General features: G+C 44.3%; 1 protein-coding gene across 1 annotated transcript in view; it reads left to right on the top strand.

The window, feature by feature from the left end:
* The window catches only part of RUNX1T1 (RUNX1 partner transcriptional co-repressor 1), a 148,220-nt gene that overhangs the window by 76,229 nt on the left and 53,168 nt on the right, over positions 1–18,823 (top strand). The window contains 3 exon segments of the mRNA XM_082233658.1: positions 10,781–10,918; positions 13,445–13,686; positions 14,881–14,970. Coding sequence (XP_082089784.1) covers positions 10,781–10,918; positions 13,445–13,686; positions 14,881–14,970 — 470 coding nt within the window.

Here is an 18,823-nt window from a genome sequence, read left to right as displayed (position 1 = left end):
GGAGGAGAATGAGTTCCAGGCAGCTCTTTTTCCTCCTTGAATTTTGAGAAGCTGTTGGGTTTAAACCCTGTTTGAAGAGGTTCAGGTTTTTCTCAGTCTTAAAATGCAGCACACATTACTCTAAAGGTCATAAAGCCAAAAGGAACTTGTGCAAAAAGGCGATACACTGTGGTTGAACTCTGGGTTGGGAGGGTATTAGGGGATGATTAGCTGCTTGTGCTTAAAATGGTGCCCCTTCAGAGTTTGTGCGGCCCCACAAACCTCTGTGTGTGACAGAGCTCCTCAGACATGTCTGCTCTAGTCACTGTTAGAGTCCGACAGTGGCTGTTTGCGGAAACGCCTCCAACAAAGAAGTTCCTTAACGGAAACACGTCTCCTGGACTCACGACGTGACAGCTTCCGACGAAGCATGGGTCTCCCTGCAATTGCTTCTGACACCTCCCCACTATTTTCACTGGACGTGTCTCTCACCCCTTTCTCCCCCCTGCTTCCTGCCTGCGCTGCTGCATCTCTCTCAGTATCCCTGAGATCCTCCTCCAGAGACCCCGCGCTCCCCCTGCTGGTCCCTGCCTTGGCTGTTGAGTCTCTCCCAGTCTCTGGGAGCCCTATCACCTCCTTTCCCTCTGATGTCAGTTCCCTGACATCCACCTCCCCTCCAGGGCCCCCTTCCCCCCCGCCCCCTCCCTCTCCTCTGGGCGGTGAGGAGCTGAAACCCCGAAACGAATCCTCTTCATCTTCCGACGTCTCGAACATCTCCCTCCATCGGTCTTTGTTCCGACTCGCTGAATCCTCCTCCACCTCGGAATCAGAGAACCCCTCCAACTCCTCTTCTTCGTCTGTGGTGGCGAAGTATTCCCTCCGGAACCTCGCCACTGGCTGGGGTTTTCGAGGGAATCTCTGATGAAAAGTTTCAATTAGAACCTCGTCATCTACATCCTCTGCTCTGACCCAGGTGTTTTCCGACTCCGGTTCCCCTTCCCACATTACCAAATACTCTACTTGCTCTCCTTTCCACCTGGAATCTAGGATCTCCGCTGCATGGTAGCTGTGTTCTTTTTCCTCCATCGCTGGTCCCCTATTGACCCTCCCCTCTCTGTCCCCTATATACGGTGACAGCAACGATCTGTGGAACACTGGGTGCAACTTCATGTGGTTCGGTAACCGGAGTCTGAAAGCCACTGGGTTGACCTGTTGCGTGACTTCAAATGGGCCCAGTCTTTTGGGTCTTAACTTCTTACAACCTCCTTTAAATGGTAACCCTTGGGTGGACAGCCACACCTGGTCTCCCACCCTAAGGCTTTCCCCTTCCCTTCTGGTTTTGTCTGCCTGCCTCTTATATTCCTCCTTCGCCCGGTTTAAATTAAGTTGGAGTTGGCGATGGATCGCTTCCATTTCTTCAACGAACTGTTCTGCTGCTGGAACGCTCCAGTTCTCCCCCTCCCCCCCTGGGAAGGCTCGGGGATGACACCCGTGATTGGCCAAAAAAGGGCTCATTCCCGTGGACACGTTCTCTGCATTGTTGTAAGCAAATTCTGCCAACGCCAGCTTCTCCACCCAATCATTCTCTCTGTCATTAACATAACACCCCAAATATTGCTGGAGGACACCATTAGCTCTTTCCGCCTGCCCGTTGGTCTCTGGATGACGGGCAGTAGAGAAATTAACCTCTACATGCAGTAAGCTCATGAGCTTCCTCCAGAACCTGGAAGTAAATTGTTTCCCTCGGTCCGAAACCACCCTCAAGGGGGCGCCATGCAACCTAAACACATTTTCCACAAACAATTTGGCGGTTTCTTCTGCTGTGACCGCATGTGAGCAGGCTATAAAGTGTGCCATCTTGGTTAACAGATCTACCACCACCATAATGGCTGTTTTCCCTTTGGACCTGGGCAAATCAGTCATAAAATCTATTGCCACTGCCTCCCACGGTCTTTCCGGCGTGGGTAGTGGTTCTAATAAACCTGCCGGTGCCCGCCTCTCCCCCTTGGCTCGTTGGCAACGGTCACACCCTCTCACATATTCACGCACATCTTCCCTGACCTTGGGCCACCAGAATTCCCTGGTAACCAGCCACATGGTTTTGTGTTGCCCAAAATGCCCTGCTGTGGGGTTATCGTGCAGTTGCTTGAGTACCTTTTCCCTCAATTCCCCTTCAGGTATGTATAACGCTCCCTTGTAGTACAACGCCCCATTTCTCTCCTCAAAACCCCCGGGTTTGTCTCCCTCCCTCCTAAGACTCCTGAGTTTGTCCTGGGCGTATACATCCTGCCCCGTTCCCTCTACCAGTTCCCTTTGCCCCACCAATGCCGCCCCACACACCCAGCGGTCCTCGGGAATGACATGGGTCTCTTCGGGTACACCCTCTCCCTCCAAATATTCAGGTTTGCGTGAGAGAGCGTCCGCCCTAACGTTCTCCGGGCCTGGTACGTAACAAATCTCAAAGTTAAATTTGGAGAACTCCTGGGCCCATCTCAACTGCCGTTGGTTGAGCACTCGCGCAGTTCTCCAATACTCTAGATTCTTATGGTCCGTGCACACTTGCACCTTCTGTTGTGCACCAATTAGTAGGTGCCTCCATCTCCGGAAGGCCTCATAAATTGCAAGAAGTTCCCGGTCGTACACCGTGTAGTTCCTCTCAGACTTGTTCAGCTTCCGCGAAAAGAAGGCACACGGTCGCCACTCCGACCCCTCCTTCCCCGGCTGCAGAAGAAGCACCGCCCCTATGGCTCGGTCCGACGCGTCTGTTTCGACCCTCAGCTTTTTTTGTAAATCCACATGTAGAAGTTGTTCGCCAGAGGCGAAGGCCCTTTTCAGTTCCTCAAACGCTCGCTCCGCCTCCCCCGTCCAAACAAACTTCTTTTTGCTGCTGAGACAGTCCGTGATGGGCGCCGTCAGGTGGGCGAAGTTGCGGATGAACTTACGATAAAAGTTTCCAAACCCTAGGAACCTCTGCACATCCTTCTTGGTCTTGGGTGTTTTCCATTCCAGCACCGCTTGAACCTTGCCGGGGTCCATGGCCAACCCTTTGTCTGACAAGCGGTACCCCAGGAATTCCACCTCCTTGGTATGAAACTGACACTTCTCCAGTTTCACCCACAGTCGGTTGGCTTGCAGCCTGCTCAACACTTCTCTGACGTCTCTCACATGTTGCTCCTCATTCTCCGAATACACCAACACGTCATCTAAGAAGGCCACGCAATTCTTGTAGAGCAAAGGCCCCAGTACGTGGTTCATGAAAGCTTGAAAACACGCGGAGCCTGTTTGTAATCCAAAAGGCATAACTAAGTATTCAAATGCCCCCAAAGGGGTGAACATGGTGGTCTTCCATTCATCCCCTTTCCTTATACGTATCAGGTTGTACGCCCCCCTTAGGTCCAGCTTTGTAAAAATCTTTCCCTTCCGCACCCTGGTCAAAATATCATCAATCCTGGGCATGGGAAAAGCCGCCGGCTCTGTCACTGCATTTAAGGCCCGAAAGTCACATACCAGCCTCGGCTTGTCCGTGTTTTTTTTGTCCACAAAAAACACTGGGCTACCCCCCGCTGCCTTGGACTCTCTGATGAAGCCCCTCTTCAGGTTCTTGTCAATGAACGCTCGCAACTCCTGCATTTCCCTGTCTGACATGGCATACAACTTGCCTACAGGAAGCTGTGCTCCAGGGAGTAAATTGATCTGGCAATCAAAGGGTCTATGCGGAGGTAGTTGGTCAGCTTCCTTCTCGCTGAACACGTCGCTGAGATCAGCATACTGTGGTGGCACCTTCCCCTTCTCCACTACTTCAGTCCCTGCCAGGGTGGCTTGGGCCCCTGCTGACCCCTTTTCCCCCCTGCAGTGTTCTAAGCAATGTGCGGAACCGAAGGAAACCACTCTTTGATGCCAGCCCACCAGCGGATCATGTAGGGCTAGCCAGCTCATTCCCAAAATAATGGGAGCACCTCCCAAGGTGGCCACATTAAACGCTATCAGTTCTGTGTGCCTTGCCACCCTCATTATCATTGGGATGGTCTGCAAGCTGACTCCTCCTCCCAACAGTTCCCTGCCATCGATCGTGGTCACCTGCAGGGGGTTGCTTAAAGGGATAGTCTGTATCTGGTGTTCAGCAGCAAACTCCTTGCTCATAAAATTGCAGGAGCTGCCTGAGTCCAACAGTGCCTTTATTTTTAGGGGGTGTCCATTTTGCAGCTCTAGCGACACTTCAATCACTAGAGCCGGTCGAGGAGCTTCTGGTACTGGCACTTGGGGAAGGGGCACTTTCACTGCTCTTTGGCCTGGCTGCAGTGCCCTGATGGCAACCAGGCGTTGGCTTTTACCTGCTCCGTTTCTCCCTGCTCTTCCCCCTCAACAGTTCCCACCATCCCTTGCCATTCCTTCCTCTGGGGGCAGACTCTGGCAAAGTGGCCTGGCTGTTGGCAGAGATAGCATTTCCGGGCTCCCTTTCCCTCCTTCTTCGCCCCCTCACTGGGCTTTGAAACTGCGCGCGCGCGGGCTGTTCCGATTTCCATCGGCTCTGCCGGCGGGAAAGCTGGCTCAGGAATGTCTGGAATGCGTAACTCCTTCCAACGTTCCCCTCTCCCTTCCCGCCTCTCCAAGGCTCTTGCCTCCTGGCGCGCTCCAATGGTCAGCGCAGATTTGGTCAGCTGATCCATAGACACCGCCCTGGGGCTCCTGGCCAGCTCGTCTTTCACAGCTGAAGAAAGACCTTCTTCAAATAGCATCTGAATGGGTGCTGCCGATAAATCCCACCCCAATCTGTGAATCAGCATGGTAAATTCAGTCCAGTACTCACGGACAGATCTGCTTCCCTGCTTGCAAGCCATTAACTGTCTGCGCACCGCCCCTTCCTCAACGTCGCTGGAAAACATGATATCCATTGCACGAAAAAATTTCATAGTGTCCTTTAGGATATCGTTGTGCGTTGCCATCAGGGGTCGAACCCAGTCTCGCGCGCCCTTCTCAAGATGCCCAATTACAAAAGCAACTCGAGATTCCTCATCAGGGAACTCATCAAACTGGACATTCAGGGCATATTGCATTTCAGTCCTAAAGGCATGGTAATCCTTGGGGTCCCCCCCAAACTTCTGCACCAATCCTGGTACCTTTCTGGGGAACTGAGTGGTTCTCCCCTTCTTGTCTGCATCTTGAGCCCTCCTCTCCTCGAGCCTCGCCGTCTGCAGCGCCAGTTGGACCTCCAATGCTCGGCATCTTTCTTCCAAGCTTGGATCAGCTCCTCCCCCTGCTCCGGCTGGGTCGCTCATGATGCTTTCTCCTGCACAGGCAGCGTACAGAGACTGTCGGACTGCTATTAGGGGATGATTAGCTGCTTGTGCTTAAAATGGTGCCCCTTCAGAGTTTGTGCGGCCCCACAAACCTCTGTGTGTGACAGAGCTCCTCAGACATGTCTGCTCTAGTCACTGTTAGAGTCCGACAGTGGCTGTTTGCGGAAACGCCTCCAACAAAGAAGTTCCTTAACGGAAACACGTCTCCTGGACTCACGACGTGACAGCTTCCGACGAAGCATGGGTCTCCCTGCAATTGCTTCTGACACCTCCCCACTATTTTCACTGGACGTGTCTCTCACCCCTTTCTCCCCCCTGCTTCCTGCCTGCGCTGCTGCATCTCTCTCAGTATCCCTGAGATCCTCCTCCAGAGACCCCGCGCTCCCCCTGCTGGTCCCTGCCTTGGCTGTTGAGTCTCTCCCAGTCTCTGGGAGCCCTATCACCTCCTTTCCCTCTGATGTCAGTTCCCTGACAGAGGGCTAAGGTTTTTGTGCCACGTGCTTAAGATTTGCTGAAGCCTATTACCTGAAACCTGTGTCTCCACTGTGGAAGGATGTGTGGATCCAGAATTGACTTCCACAGTCATTTATGGACTCACTGTTAAGGTTGTTTTCGTGGAAGACAATCTTACTCAGCTATGAGTGATCACCAAAGAAGAAGAAGAAGAGATGATTGCAGGGAGTAGACCTTGGTATTGGTTGACATTTTGGACTCTGCTTTAATCCAGGTCAGACCACTGCAGTAGCCTAGCACAGCATGCTTACTGACATAATTTAAGTCCCAGTGTTCAGTTTACGTATCCACCCTGAGGCCATGCCTCAGATATTGTTCCAGGTTCTTGTGGCTGGAGCCCTGGATGGCAATATCTGTGAGAAGGAAGGACACAGCCAATTCATAGATCCTTGATCATGGAACCATGTTTGTGGACATAAAGAAGAAATCTACACATGCCTTACACATCTGTAGCTTCTCTAGCCTTCTTTACTCTTCTACTTTCTCTGTTTTCAGTCCGTTCAGAACTCTAATTATACAGTGGTACCTCGGGCTACAGAAGCTTCAGGTTACAGACACTTCAGGTTACAGACTCCACTAACCCAGAAATAGTACCTCGGGTTAAGAATTTTGTTTCAGGATGAGAACAGAAATCGCTCAGCGGCAACGGGAGGCCCCACTAAAGTGGTGCTTCAGGTTAAGAACAGTTTCAGGCTAAGAATGGACCTCCAGAGTGAATTAAGTTCTTAACCCGAGGTACCACTGTAGTTTTCACACTTGTATCCTGAAATTTGGTTCTTGACAGGTGATATTCCTCTCACCCAAGGCTTGTTACAAAATGAAATCATGGTTCAGGGAGACTTTTTGAATGACATAACATTTCCCAGTGTTTCTGTGGTTGTTGGCATTATACTTGAGGTTTCTATTGCTGAGATACTGCAGATCTAGTTTTCTGTCCTAGTACAGTGCATGTAGGAATGGCGAACAATGCAGCTTTTGAAAATTGTGTTAAAATCCAATTCGCAGAACCAAGAGTGAAGGTTTTCTTTGTTGGCGTCAGTGCTGGTCATTAACTCAGTTCTGCAAGTTTCAAACACTGGAAAGAAATCAGTGGCACAAAAATGATTGTTGGTACCTTTATAGGTTTTTAACCACTCTCTGAAGGATTTGTTTCAAGCCATTATGACTTCTGGTGACTCCCAGTTCCAACAAAAACCTAATTCTAAGGAGATATGTAGACATTATTGAAAATACTCTTAATTAATACATAATTGGTAATTAAAAATAACTTTTAAAGGATTATGAGTTTGCGAGAACCAAGTTATTAACACAATGAAAAATGGGATAAATAATATGCAAAATTAGTATAGATCACAGCATCTATTAATGTAACAGAATGTGAACTATTTATGATCTTGACCTTGAAGGCTTCCCAAGGTCCCTTTCTCTCTCTCTTGACCCTGTTCCTTGTCCTGGTGTCAACCCATTTATCAGCTAACTCTAAAATGGGAAGTAAAATGTGATCAAGTGTATGTGTGAAGGAAGGGAGTTGCTGTTTAAGTTATTAAGAGCTGAACTGGGGGATACACTGTTCTTCCTTTTCCTGAGCAACAGACCTTAAGCGGAGTATGACTCTCTTTCTCTCCTCCATATACTGCTCCCTCTCTGCTCACATCCAGGCTTACACATGTTTCCAGATCTATATACCTGGAATACATTCCCCAACACTTCAGCGTGAGTGTTAGCAGAATGAAAACCAGATGGGCCAGCAGTTGCCAATGTTATCTCCTGGCCAGCTCTGGCAAGTCTCTCTTGCTCTCTCCTTTCTTGGCATGGCAGAAATATTTGCCTTTATTTAGGAGAGCCTGTATATCTCTTCATGCCTCTCTTCCTCTGTTGCAACATAAGCTGAATGCTGTTTATTTCCTTGTTGCTGAGGTTTGTGGAGGTGAGTGCGAGAAACAATTAACATTTTCATGCTCATTCCCCTGCTCCTTTGAATTTGTTGTCCTTGCTTGTTAAATATGCGACCGCAGCATAAGCCAAGCGGTTCGTCTTTGTTTGTTCAGTTTACAACACTCAACTTCACCCATGTTTGTAGATGCCGTAACTCTTTGTCCCACAGACTGCAAGTGCTAAATTTCCTATATCTAGATTCATAAGCACTGCTGTTAGGGTATGATAATGAAATTACGGTTCCCATCTTCTGCCCTCCCAGTTGCAAGAATCTCTGCCTTAAGAACTCTGAACAATTAGCATGATTGTCTTTGTAGAACATTTTGAATTGAAATTACAGTGGCAATGGGGCAGTTTACTGCAGTTCATTCAACTTCTTAGAATTTACAAATTCTACCAGGATGATGTTATATCATACAAGCCCCAATAATTTCAGTGAGGCTTGCACAAGAGGACAGGCCCAGAACTGTGCATTGTGTTTCTCACCCATTTGTGTTTCAGAAATCCCAAGGGTTTATTTCTCTCTTTTCCTCCCTCCCTCCATTCAAACATGAAATAAGTAGTATTGTTGATCAAACTGAACTGCCTATATTTGCTTAAACTTTCGGTATCTGATCCATTTATTTTTATTGTTAGTTTCCTTATTTAGGTGTTATATATATATATATATATATATATATATATATATATATATGCTTTCGTAGATTTTCACGGGTACAGGAATGCAGGTTTTGGTGTCTTCGGGTGTCTTCCCGTGTAAGAGTCGGGGCTCTGTTCCAGTAACAAGAAGCCGAAAGCACCAGCCTGAAGATGACGAGTGAGACCTCGTCGAAACGTCGCCCAGACACCCCGACTCTTACACGGGAAGACACCCGAAGACACCAAAACCTGCATATATATATATATATATATATATTCAGTGTTGTAACATTTTACATAAATTTATTTGTATATCATACTGCCAAAAGGATAGCACAGCTGAGGAATGGTAGATACAGATGTTTATTGGAATGTAAATGAGATGAATGTGAAACAGTAAAGAAAAATGACTGTAGAGAAGGCATGGTATAAAGTTTTTGTATCAATAAAAGTTTGTTTTCATAAAAGCTCAAATATATTTGCCTTACTAGTCTGTTTAAAAAAGTTCACCAAACCGCTTGTATGAGTAAATAGCCTGTTAAAGTTTGAGCACAATATGATAATTTAATTTTCTGTTCTGTTCATGTAGATAACTTTGTTTGACATGTGTTTTGTGACACTTGGCCCTTCTTTTCTACCAAGACGTCAAATGGCACAGGATGATGTGAAAATTTAACACAGGCCCAGAGTAGAAAATCTTTCCCCAAATTGTTCCTCAAATGTGGTGAAGGAATGAAATCGCATCTTTCTCACCCCTTAGACCACAAAACACACACCAAATCCAACATGCTTAGGCCCATATTAGGTATACAGTTCTCAGATAATATTCAGAATATCAACTGCATTATTTCAGGTTATGTGCACTGGATTTTACAGGCAAACAACTGTGCAAATGTTATGCTGCTGAGTGCCTCATTACATATAGGAATACAAATAAGATTGTCCAATTTGACTTACAATAATCACAAATTGGGACTAGTCCTATTTGATGTTAGGAAAGAACGGTCTTTTCAGAACAATTAACATAGATATATCCCCCAAAGTATCCTTTATATAATTTGTGGAGTTTTTTGCGGACAGCTAATGGGGAAACAGAGCCAGGAATATTTAACCAAGCAATCAGCAGGCTTACATCCCAGTCCTAAACCCATTAACTTGGAAGTCTGCCACTGGTTTGTTGGGACAACATGTGTCTGGGCAAAGGCACGGGATAAAACTGTGAGTTGCATGTAATGTTGTCTTTGCACTAGTGGAAAGCCCTAGTGCAGGCTTCCTCAAACTCGGCCCTCTAGATGTTTTGAGACTACAATTCCCATCATCCCTGAGCACTGGTCCTGCTAGTGAGGGATCATGGGAGTTGTAGGCCAAAAACATCTGGAGGGCCCAGTTTGAGGAAGCCTGCCCTAGTGAGTAGGTGGGAACAGCAAACATCAGGTGATCCACTCTTCATGATTAGAAGTGTGTTCTGCTAGGACAGAGCCCACCAATGAATACAATCCAAAGTCTATTTTGTTATTTCGCTGCTGGGAGATGTACAATATACAGTGATGCAGGAAAGGGCCTTCTCTCTGGGGGGACCTTACTTGTGCAACAACCTCCCCTTAGAGTTATGCTTGGTGCAAACTCTTGTTTGGACACCAAGTAAAAACTTGTCTGTTTGCCCAAGTATTCATAGGCTGGTAGTTTTACTGCTGAATAAAACTTGCTTTGCAGTTTTTAAGGACTTGTGGTTTTAAATGCTGTAGTTTTTATTTGCTCTTTTGGTTGATAGTTCAGGTCTGAAGAAGGAAGAGTTACAAACATATTGAATAACTAAAAACAGTTTTGTTTAGCTAAGCCTACCCAGATGTTTAGAAAATCGATGCGACTCTTAATCGGGTTTTAGTCTATTGTTATTTCAACTTTCTGTCTTAAATTATTGTTGTTAATTTTTCCTTAGTGATAGTTTTATTGTTTTATCTTCTTTGTAAAACCCTTTAAGGTTTTTTTAATACAGTTAAGTGATGTATAAATTTTATATAATACATAAACACACACACATATAAATTTGATCATGCATTTCCCCATCTTTCCCATACTTCTTAATGTTATAACAGCATTCAAATGACGTTTCCTTATTCCAGCACCAGCACTTCATGCAAAATGATGCCCGAACTCTGCCAGAAAGGAGAGCAGAAGATGCTATGTTATAACCCTGCTATAAATGTGGCTCTCCTTTCTGCGTTCTAGGGCTTAAGTGGTGTCAAAAACTTACCTTGATGAAAAATGTTACTCAGTCTTGAAGCAGTTTTAGCATATTTTGAGACACTGAAAAATGCTTTATTTGCTTACCTGGTTTTGTGCTGAAGACTTGGTTCAAATGATTTGCTTCCTGGAGGAGGGGAGGAAAATTAAGCAAAATGTTCTGTGTGTTTTAGATCGCATTGAGAAGCATTCCACAATGCCAGACTCACCTGTGGATGTGAAGACGCAATCCAGGCTGACGCCCCCAACAATGCCACCTCCTCCCACTACCCAAGGAGCCCCAAGAACCAGCTCTTTCACACCCACAACGTGTAATTATACCTTTACTTCCTATATTATTTATGTCAGGATTATTGCTGCATGCAATGATGAAGAAATCTGTCATACACACGTATAATTAACACATGTATATGAGCAGTAATATATTATACGTACAGAGATATATGAGGCTGAGTCACATTCATAGATTTATGAATACTTTGAAATAGCAAGTGTTGCTTTCTTGCCCCCTGTAGTTAAAGTTCAAGCCTTTTTTCTGTTGGTGAGAATTACAGAGAACTTTGTTCAATAATATTTTATTAATTTTCTGATAGTTGCATGGTATGTGTTTCTTATGAATGAGAAGACAAGTTTGCTCATCCTTTTAAACCCATGCTAATCAAAGGTACGCTGGGGTGGTCCTCACCTCTTGTCTTCTTGGCTTATCTAATTGTACACTCTCCCATCCCCCTGCTGAGGAAATCAACCTGTGCATGTTATTTTGGGAGTCTCCTGAAATTGCGACAGGATGGGTTCAGTTCACATAACTAAATTGAACATTCTGAAACAATATGTGAACCAAAATACAGCCATCCCTTGCAATCACTACTCCAAATTTCCCAGTGCAAATAATGCACACAAGGTAAAGTATGCATTAAAATGCATATTTTTAATGAAACAGACACAGAGAGATGTGTTATATTAGGGAAAACCTGCTTCACAAAAATGTGCATGTAGGCAAAAAGTCATACAAAATTTGTATACTAGTGGACGTTTCCACTAAAATGCTGATTAATTTTCATGAGCGCTTTAAAAACATCACAAGCTGATGTAGAGAACTGAATTCAAGATGGAAAAAATTAAAAGCAGGGAGAACATGAAATTGACAGATTCACCCATCCCATCTCTCACTAACCAACCTTGTCACTTCCAGGTTTAAAACTGGGTTTTCTTATTTTATTATCATGGGAACCTATTCCTACTGCCATCTAGGGAAGCCAAGAGATGGCTGAATTTCTAATAGAGGTAGCTCCTGCCTCAGCCATCCTAATCTCATGTTCTCCCCATATTTTTTGTCTACCACCCTGTGAAGTCAGGGTTGTTGGGAATTCTGGTTTAAAACATCTGAAGGGTGCAGTGTTGGGAACTTCTGTCCTATAGCCATATGATGACAGTGCTTATCACGTAGCACTTTTTCTCCTATTGTGCCAGGGATGACTAACCTTTGCCTTCCCCAAGTGTTGGACTTCAACACCTGTCATCCCCAGCCAGCTTAGCCAATGGCCAGGGATGCTGCGATTTATAGTCCAGGAACATCTGGAGTGCTATAAGTTAACCACCTCTGTGCTAGTCTGTGGCACAGGGTAGTTGCACTGTTTACAGCTATCTGTTTTATCTCTGTTCTTGGAATACTTAGTTAAAAGTAGCACCAGTGTGCTTATACAGATAACGTATTGCACTTCTGCTATCAGACAATACCTGCCCACTTTATCCTATACAAAGAGGTGATCATTTAAACACTGTAAAGTTTTGTTGCCAGAACAGCAGGTAAGGTAGCCCGCACCAGAGCCAGCTGTTCATTCCTAGAGCCATTATCATCACTAGCTCAACTGGGAATTTTTTTTGGCTCAGGGATATATAGAATAAGATAGATGTTCCCTTAAGGAGCTTGTGATCCAGAAAGCCAGTGCCATTCAAAATCTCAAGAAAGGCAATGTTGCCTTTTCGGCTTTTCTCATGAAAACTTGAGACAGCATGTAAAAAGGGAATGGGTCCAGTATTTGAGACGGACTTTATTTGGGGTGTGTGTGTGCAGAGTTCTTCTCCTGTCCTTTTCAAACCCACAAGAAGACCTACAAACAGTAATTATCCATACCAAAAAACAACAACATCAAAAACAAGAAAAAATTCAGCTCAGCCCAACACTAACTCTTAAAGTCCTACTAATTTGAAGATTTAAATGTTCATTCCGGAACCACAATGAAAAATTCCGTGTTAAAATATGCAGGAAAAAAATAGGTGTTGGGAACTGCCCTGTGATCTTCAGGTGAAGTAGTATACAAGTTTAATTAATAAATAAATTTATGCTAGTTTGTGGTTTTTTTAAAGCAGCGGGACAAGTTAGGCAGATGGGAGGTAAGGACCGTAGGTCAATAAAGAAACAATACTTGGATGGCTTTAGAAGAGGATATGGAGGATAAGACTCTGAACTCTGTGCCTCCATGGTCAGGCACAGTATGCTTCTGGACACCTGTTGCTGGGAATCACAGTGGGAGAGACCGCGATTGCACTCAGGTCCTGCTCTCAGGTGGGATCACAGGCATCTGGTTGGCCACTCTGAGACTAGAGAAGCCATTGGTCTGATGAATCAGGCTCTTCTTCTGTTCTTAATACCTCATTTGGACCTAAAATGTTTATGTCAGTTGACCTATGAAATGTTCAGTAGGCAAGAAGCTACTGTCGCATCATCAGACGTTTGCATTGAAGCCTGCCTTCAGATATGTTATGTTACAGAAAAGTATTGAGCTGAATAAGTAAAGAAAAATATTTCATCTCTTTTCTTTCCCCTCCCTTTTTAGTAACCAATGGCACAAGCCATTCACCAACAGCACTAAACGGGGCTCCTTCTCCACCTAATGGCTTTAGTAATGGCCCATCATCTTCCTCCTCATCGTCCTTGGCTAATCAGCAGTTACCACCAGCTTGCGGAGCTAGACAGCTTAGCAAACTGAAGAGATTTCTCACAACCTTACAGCAGTTTGGCAATGACATTTCACCAGAGATTGGGGAGAGAGTGCGTACCCTCGTGCTAGGACTTGTGGTAAGCAAATAATGACAGCCGCTTTAATTTTTATTTGTCTTTCCAGACCTTTACTTGGAAGTTCTCCTATTTATCTATATAGTCGGAAAAGGGATTCGTGTCTAGATACATTTACTCATTTCACTTCCCATCCCAGCCACCTTCCAAGGGAAGTGCTTACAGTCTCAGTTATGGTCTCATCCACACTAGTTTTCCTCAGTGCTTTCTAGGTATAGGCCTGTGCTTCTCTGATCCATGTCTGGGCACTTTTCTTTTGGTTCCATTGCTTTCTCCATGAAAACCCACTCTTTAACGCTTTTGGCAACCCCCCAGAACTTGCTGTTTGTTCCGATTTAGCATTTACTGGCACAAAATGTGATGATGATCGCTAGCTTGGATGGCTCTAGAGGAGAATTAGCAATTGTTGTGAAAGGATAGAACCATCAACAGGATATTAATTACAAAAGCAGAACATGAAACAAAAATGTTACAGTGCAGAATGCTCCTGTTCAGAGAGCCACTCAGCCCCTTTCCAGCATACTCCATTCCCTTCCTCTCTACTCTCACTTTTTCCATTTCCCCCACACATACACCTGGTACCCACTAAGCGTGCTCAGTCCTTCTTGGACTGCTTTTGGGTGTTTTCTCCCCTTAGCAACAATATCTGGAGAGCTGAAGGTTTCCTATCATGAGACTAGATGGATCTTTGGTACGATTCACCAGCTGTTGCCAGTCAGTGTTTGGCTTGGTGTAAGGCAGCTTCCTTTGTGAGCATGCAGAACCTTTGGTCACTTATTCCTTTTTTCAGATGTCTTTTTGGTCACTTATTCCTTTTTTCAGATGTCTTTTTCCTATTCTGTTCCTTATGTGTGAGGCACAAAACTGATTGTCAGTTAGACATTATCCTCAGAGTAAACTACTCAAATATCCCGGACCCTGGTATAATCTTAAAACTTGGACAGATAGTGTACAATGGCAGTGGAAAAGATACGGTGGCAAAGCAGCTGTGCACTGTAACAGATACAGTGTTGATGCTTCCTATATTGTGTAATTGAATGTTGTTTATACAATATGAATGTTATTCAGCAGTAACATACAGCAATTAAGAAAGTTACTGTGTGGAAAGTACTTTAGGCCTAATCTCTGTTGCCAAACATTTCTGTTATTCATCTTATTGAGTCAGATCTTTTTTTCTTTTCTTTCCCCATTCAACAGAATTCTACTTTGACAATTGAAGAATTTCATTCCAAATTACAAGAAGCTACTAACTTCCCACTGCGACCTTTTGTCATCCCATTTTTGAAGGTATTGCACAGACCATTGGTCTGCAAACTGTTTTAAACCATATTGTTGCTAGGTCACAGATGTGTGTTACAGTTTTGCTTTTTAAGAGCGAGGAAAATGAATCTACCATTTAAGGGCTCCATTTCTTAGTGTAAGCGGGTGAGACTCTGTCAGAGTAACTATTTTATTTTCTTCCACTGCTAACTAGTCATGGAATCTATCAGCTCCCTAATTTATACACAGTACTTTGTACTATTCATTTATAATCCAACACTGACTTCCCTTGGTACATGGTGGAAGATTTGGGAGTTCAGGGGCAGCAGAATTCCTTTTCTGCACAACAAATGTTTCCTGTATCGAAGGGTGGAGAAGTCTTTAGCAAATATAGGATGCGTGGGAGACAAGTTGGGCCAATTTGGTGGGGCTAGGTTTATGCTTTGAGGCATAGACTGCATTCCGATGGCAATTTATTCTGCCTTCCTGATGTTTCCTTACCTGTTGATCGCTGCATTTGATGTGATCTTTCACACAGTGGAAAAGCCACTTCTGGAAGTCCTGTGGAATCTAAATAAAGTTCAGTGCTAATTTCAAGGTTAATTATTTCCCGGGGGGGGGGGCAGAATCCATTTGCAACACGGTTGATAATCACAGTAGTTTTGCCCTGTAATTTCACGTGACAAAATTTGGGGTGGTATCCCAGCATACAGTTCTTTCTTGCTGTCTGAAATTTAGCATGACATGGCGGTATAGCCATCAAAGAGCCAAAGTTCCATAATGCAGCAAGTAAAGGTAAAGGTAAAGGTACCCCTGCCCGAATGGGCCAGTCTTGACAGACTCTGGGGTTTGTGCGCCCATCTCACTCAAGAGGCCGGGAGCCAGCGCTGTCCGGAGACACTTCTGGGTCACGTGGCCAGCGTGACAAAGCTGCATCTGGCGAGCCAGCGCAGCACACGGAACGCCGTTTACCTTCCCGCTGGTAAGCGGTACCTATTTATCTACTTGCACCCGGGGGTGCTTTCGAACTGCTAGGTTGGCAGGCGCTGGGACCGAGCAGCGGGAGCGCACCCCGCCGCGGGGATTCGAACCGCCGACCTTTCGATCGGCAAGCCCTAGGCGCTGAGGCTTTTACCCACAGCGCCACCCGCGTCCCATTAATGCAGCAAGTACTGAAGCGTAAAAGAAATGTTAGAAACCAGGAGAAATTGGGACAGAAGTGCTAGCAATAACACCAGTAAAACTAACACAATAAACCTCACATGTGATCCTGGTCTCCTCCATGCTGTATTTGTCTTGTATTTGTACTCCCAGTTTTAGCAGGGAAGTTGAGGTTCCCATTGGGTATTTGTATCTGGAAACTTGAATCTGAGTGCTCATCAGGGTTCCGAGGGGATGAGTAGCATGTCATTCTTTTGTTATTAGTCTGGTCAGTTTATTGTTGTTGCAGATTTGTCCCCTCCCAAAATCTGTCCATTTTTGCCACTGTACATTAACTGTTTCACACCAAGTTTATAGTTATAGTGGCACAACCATGGTGGGACAGTGGTGTAAATCCACAATGTTGACATCTCTTTGGGCTCTGTCAGTACAATTGAACTTTGTAGCAATACTATCTTCATCTTTTTAGCCAGGGGAGCCAGCACTGTGCCCTCTGGATTTTTTGGGACTCCTGCTGCCATCAGCCCCATGACTAATGCTTAGGGATGGCAGGAGTTCTAATCCACAACATCCAGAAGCTGTCTCATTGGCTACCCCTGCTTTGGCCATGTGAAGGATAGGGTTGTACTCAAAAACGATTGTCATTACTGTTGACTCTGGTGTTTGAAATCAGTAAGTGGTCTATTTTATCTGTGAGCCTGTCAACTACCCTCCCTTCCCTCCAATATATACCTAAATGGAAGAACACTTCTTTCATCCAAGAAAAGTGGTCAATACAAATGGATATGGATTTGTAAATTACAGTGGATTTAAACCTGAGCTCCCTTCACTGGAAGAGACCTTTGGATTGTCATCTATATCCATTAGAGAACTAGTGGAAACCAGAAAACAAATAATGCAGTTCTTCTCCACTACTAAAGTTGGAGTAACCAAAACTTAACAAATTCATTCATCATTCTAGCATCACTTGAACAGGTGAGGCCAGGTTGTCAGTCATTAGAATCTGTAGATAGGAATTCGTTTGAGGAATTTGATTTTGATAAATTCTGTTGCAAACTTATGTGCTCTGTAATTCACAATGATACCCATCGGCTTTCATGCTTCTCAAATCTTCCAATGCAGTTCGTGGCTCAAAAATATATCAAAATTCATTTTTTAATGCTTATTTCAAAATGCATATTTTGAGAGATAAATTATTTAAAAATAGGTTTTAAGTATGAATTTTCATGTGTTTAAAATAATAATAATAATCCCAGATTAATGGAGAAATGAGATAGATTTATGAGTGAACAGTTGTAAAAGTGGCAGATTGTAGATAGACTGAGTTGCCCCTCCCTCCCTGTAGAGCAGTAATTTAGCTTAGTTTAGCTCAATTTAATTAGTTAGGGCTCAATGTAGATGCAATTTTTATCCTCCATGGAGTACACATGGTGGAATACCAGTGAAAAATAGTAAGAATTCTGACCTGCTTTTTTGTCAGAGACAATCCCCATTAAAGAATACCTGATACAATTAGCTGAACCTCTAGATTGCTTAAACAGGTGGTCTGGAATAGCACTTGGTGAAATTCATTCTTTCTTACTTTGGCTGGAATCCTATATCCAGTTTATTGGGTATAAAGCCCATTTGCTCAGTGGGATTTACATTTTAGTGGACCTTTACAGGATCACACACTTACCTACTTTTGATATTCTTAATTCTTTATAGCTAAAGCTTCAAGTAAGAGTTCTGATGCAATTAGCTCTTGTTTGAATGTCTTTGTTCCCCACACCACCTATTGGTTGAAAAACATGGCACCTGATGAAAGCATTCTTAAATTAAGATTTGGAGTGAAAGAAAATGTGTAGGGTTAAGATAGCATGGTGAAAGCTCCTCAAACGACCCTTTGATTGCTTTGATTGATCCCAAAGCATCCCCCTGCTCACCTGCTAAGGCAGATCTTCCACAAAGATGTGTGGCTTGGAATTCTGTGTTGAGAGGTTGTTTGTTTATTTAAAGCGGTATATCCCACCTTTTCTGGGTAAGTGAGTTCCCAATCTCAAAGCACCTCACATGGCAGCATTTAAAAATAAATCTAAATAAATATAAAATTGAAAGCAAGATGGAGAAAAAGCAAAATGACAAATGCAGAGTTTTCATTCTTCATCTCTCTTTCCTGTTCTAAAAAGCTGTCTGGAAAAGGGCTAGAAGGAAGAGATTGTTACATGCATGGTAACTGCTGAATCAAGGAACACACACTTTAATCTTTGGTTGTATTTCCATGTGTTCTGTTAACCCTAATATTTTGTCTAATATTCTCCTGAAACAATAATGAGTGGGCTTAATACGTACACAATTTCTTCATACCCACACATTACTTCTTCTTTTTTACAGTAACTTTTATGAGATTAGTTGTCTTTGCCCAATTCTCTGTTTCCAAGCTACCAGTTGTGGTTTTCTCCTTGGAAAATACCACAGCAACCTCTGCTTCAGATCTTAATTTGGGCCACTGAACCTGTTTTCAACTCTGGATCAACTCTGTAACATCTAAAAAAACGATAAAGATGGGAATTCTCCTGAACGTGTACACGGAGTTGTGATTTGCCAGTAGAAGTTGTATTTTCTATGGGATTTCACCTGATTTGCAAGGGGGTGGAATAATTTTGATTGCAACTGTTTTATATATGCTAGAAGCTGCCCAGAGTGGCTGGGGAAACCCAGCCAGATGGGTGGGGTATAG

This window comes from Podarcis vaucheri (assembly GCF_965113315.1).
Source record: "Podarcis vaucheri genome assembly, chromosome: 8".
Taxonomy (NCBI): Eukaryota; Metazoa; Chordata; class Lepidosauria; order Squamata; family Lacertidae; genus Podarcis; species Podarcis vaucheri.
This window is presented reverse-complemented; position numbering and strand designations above follow the sequence as displayed.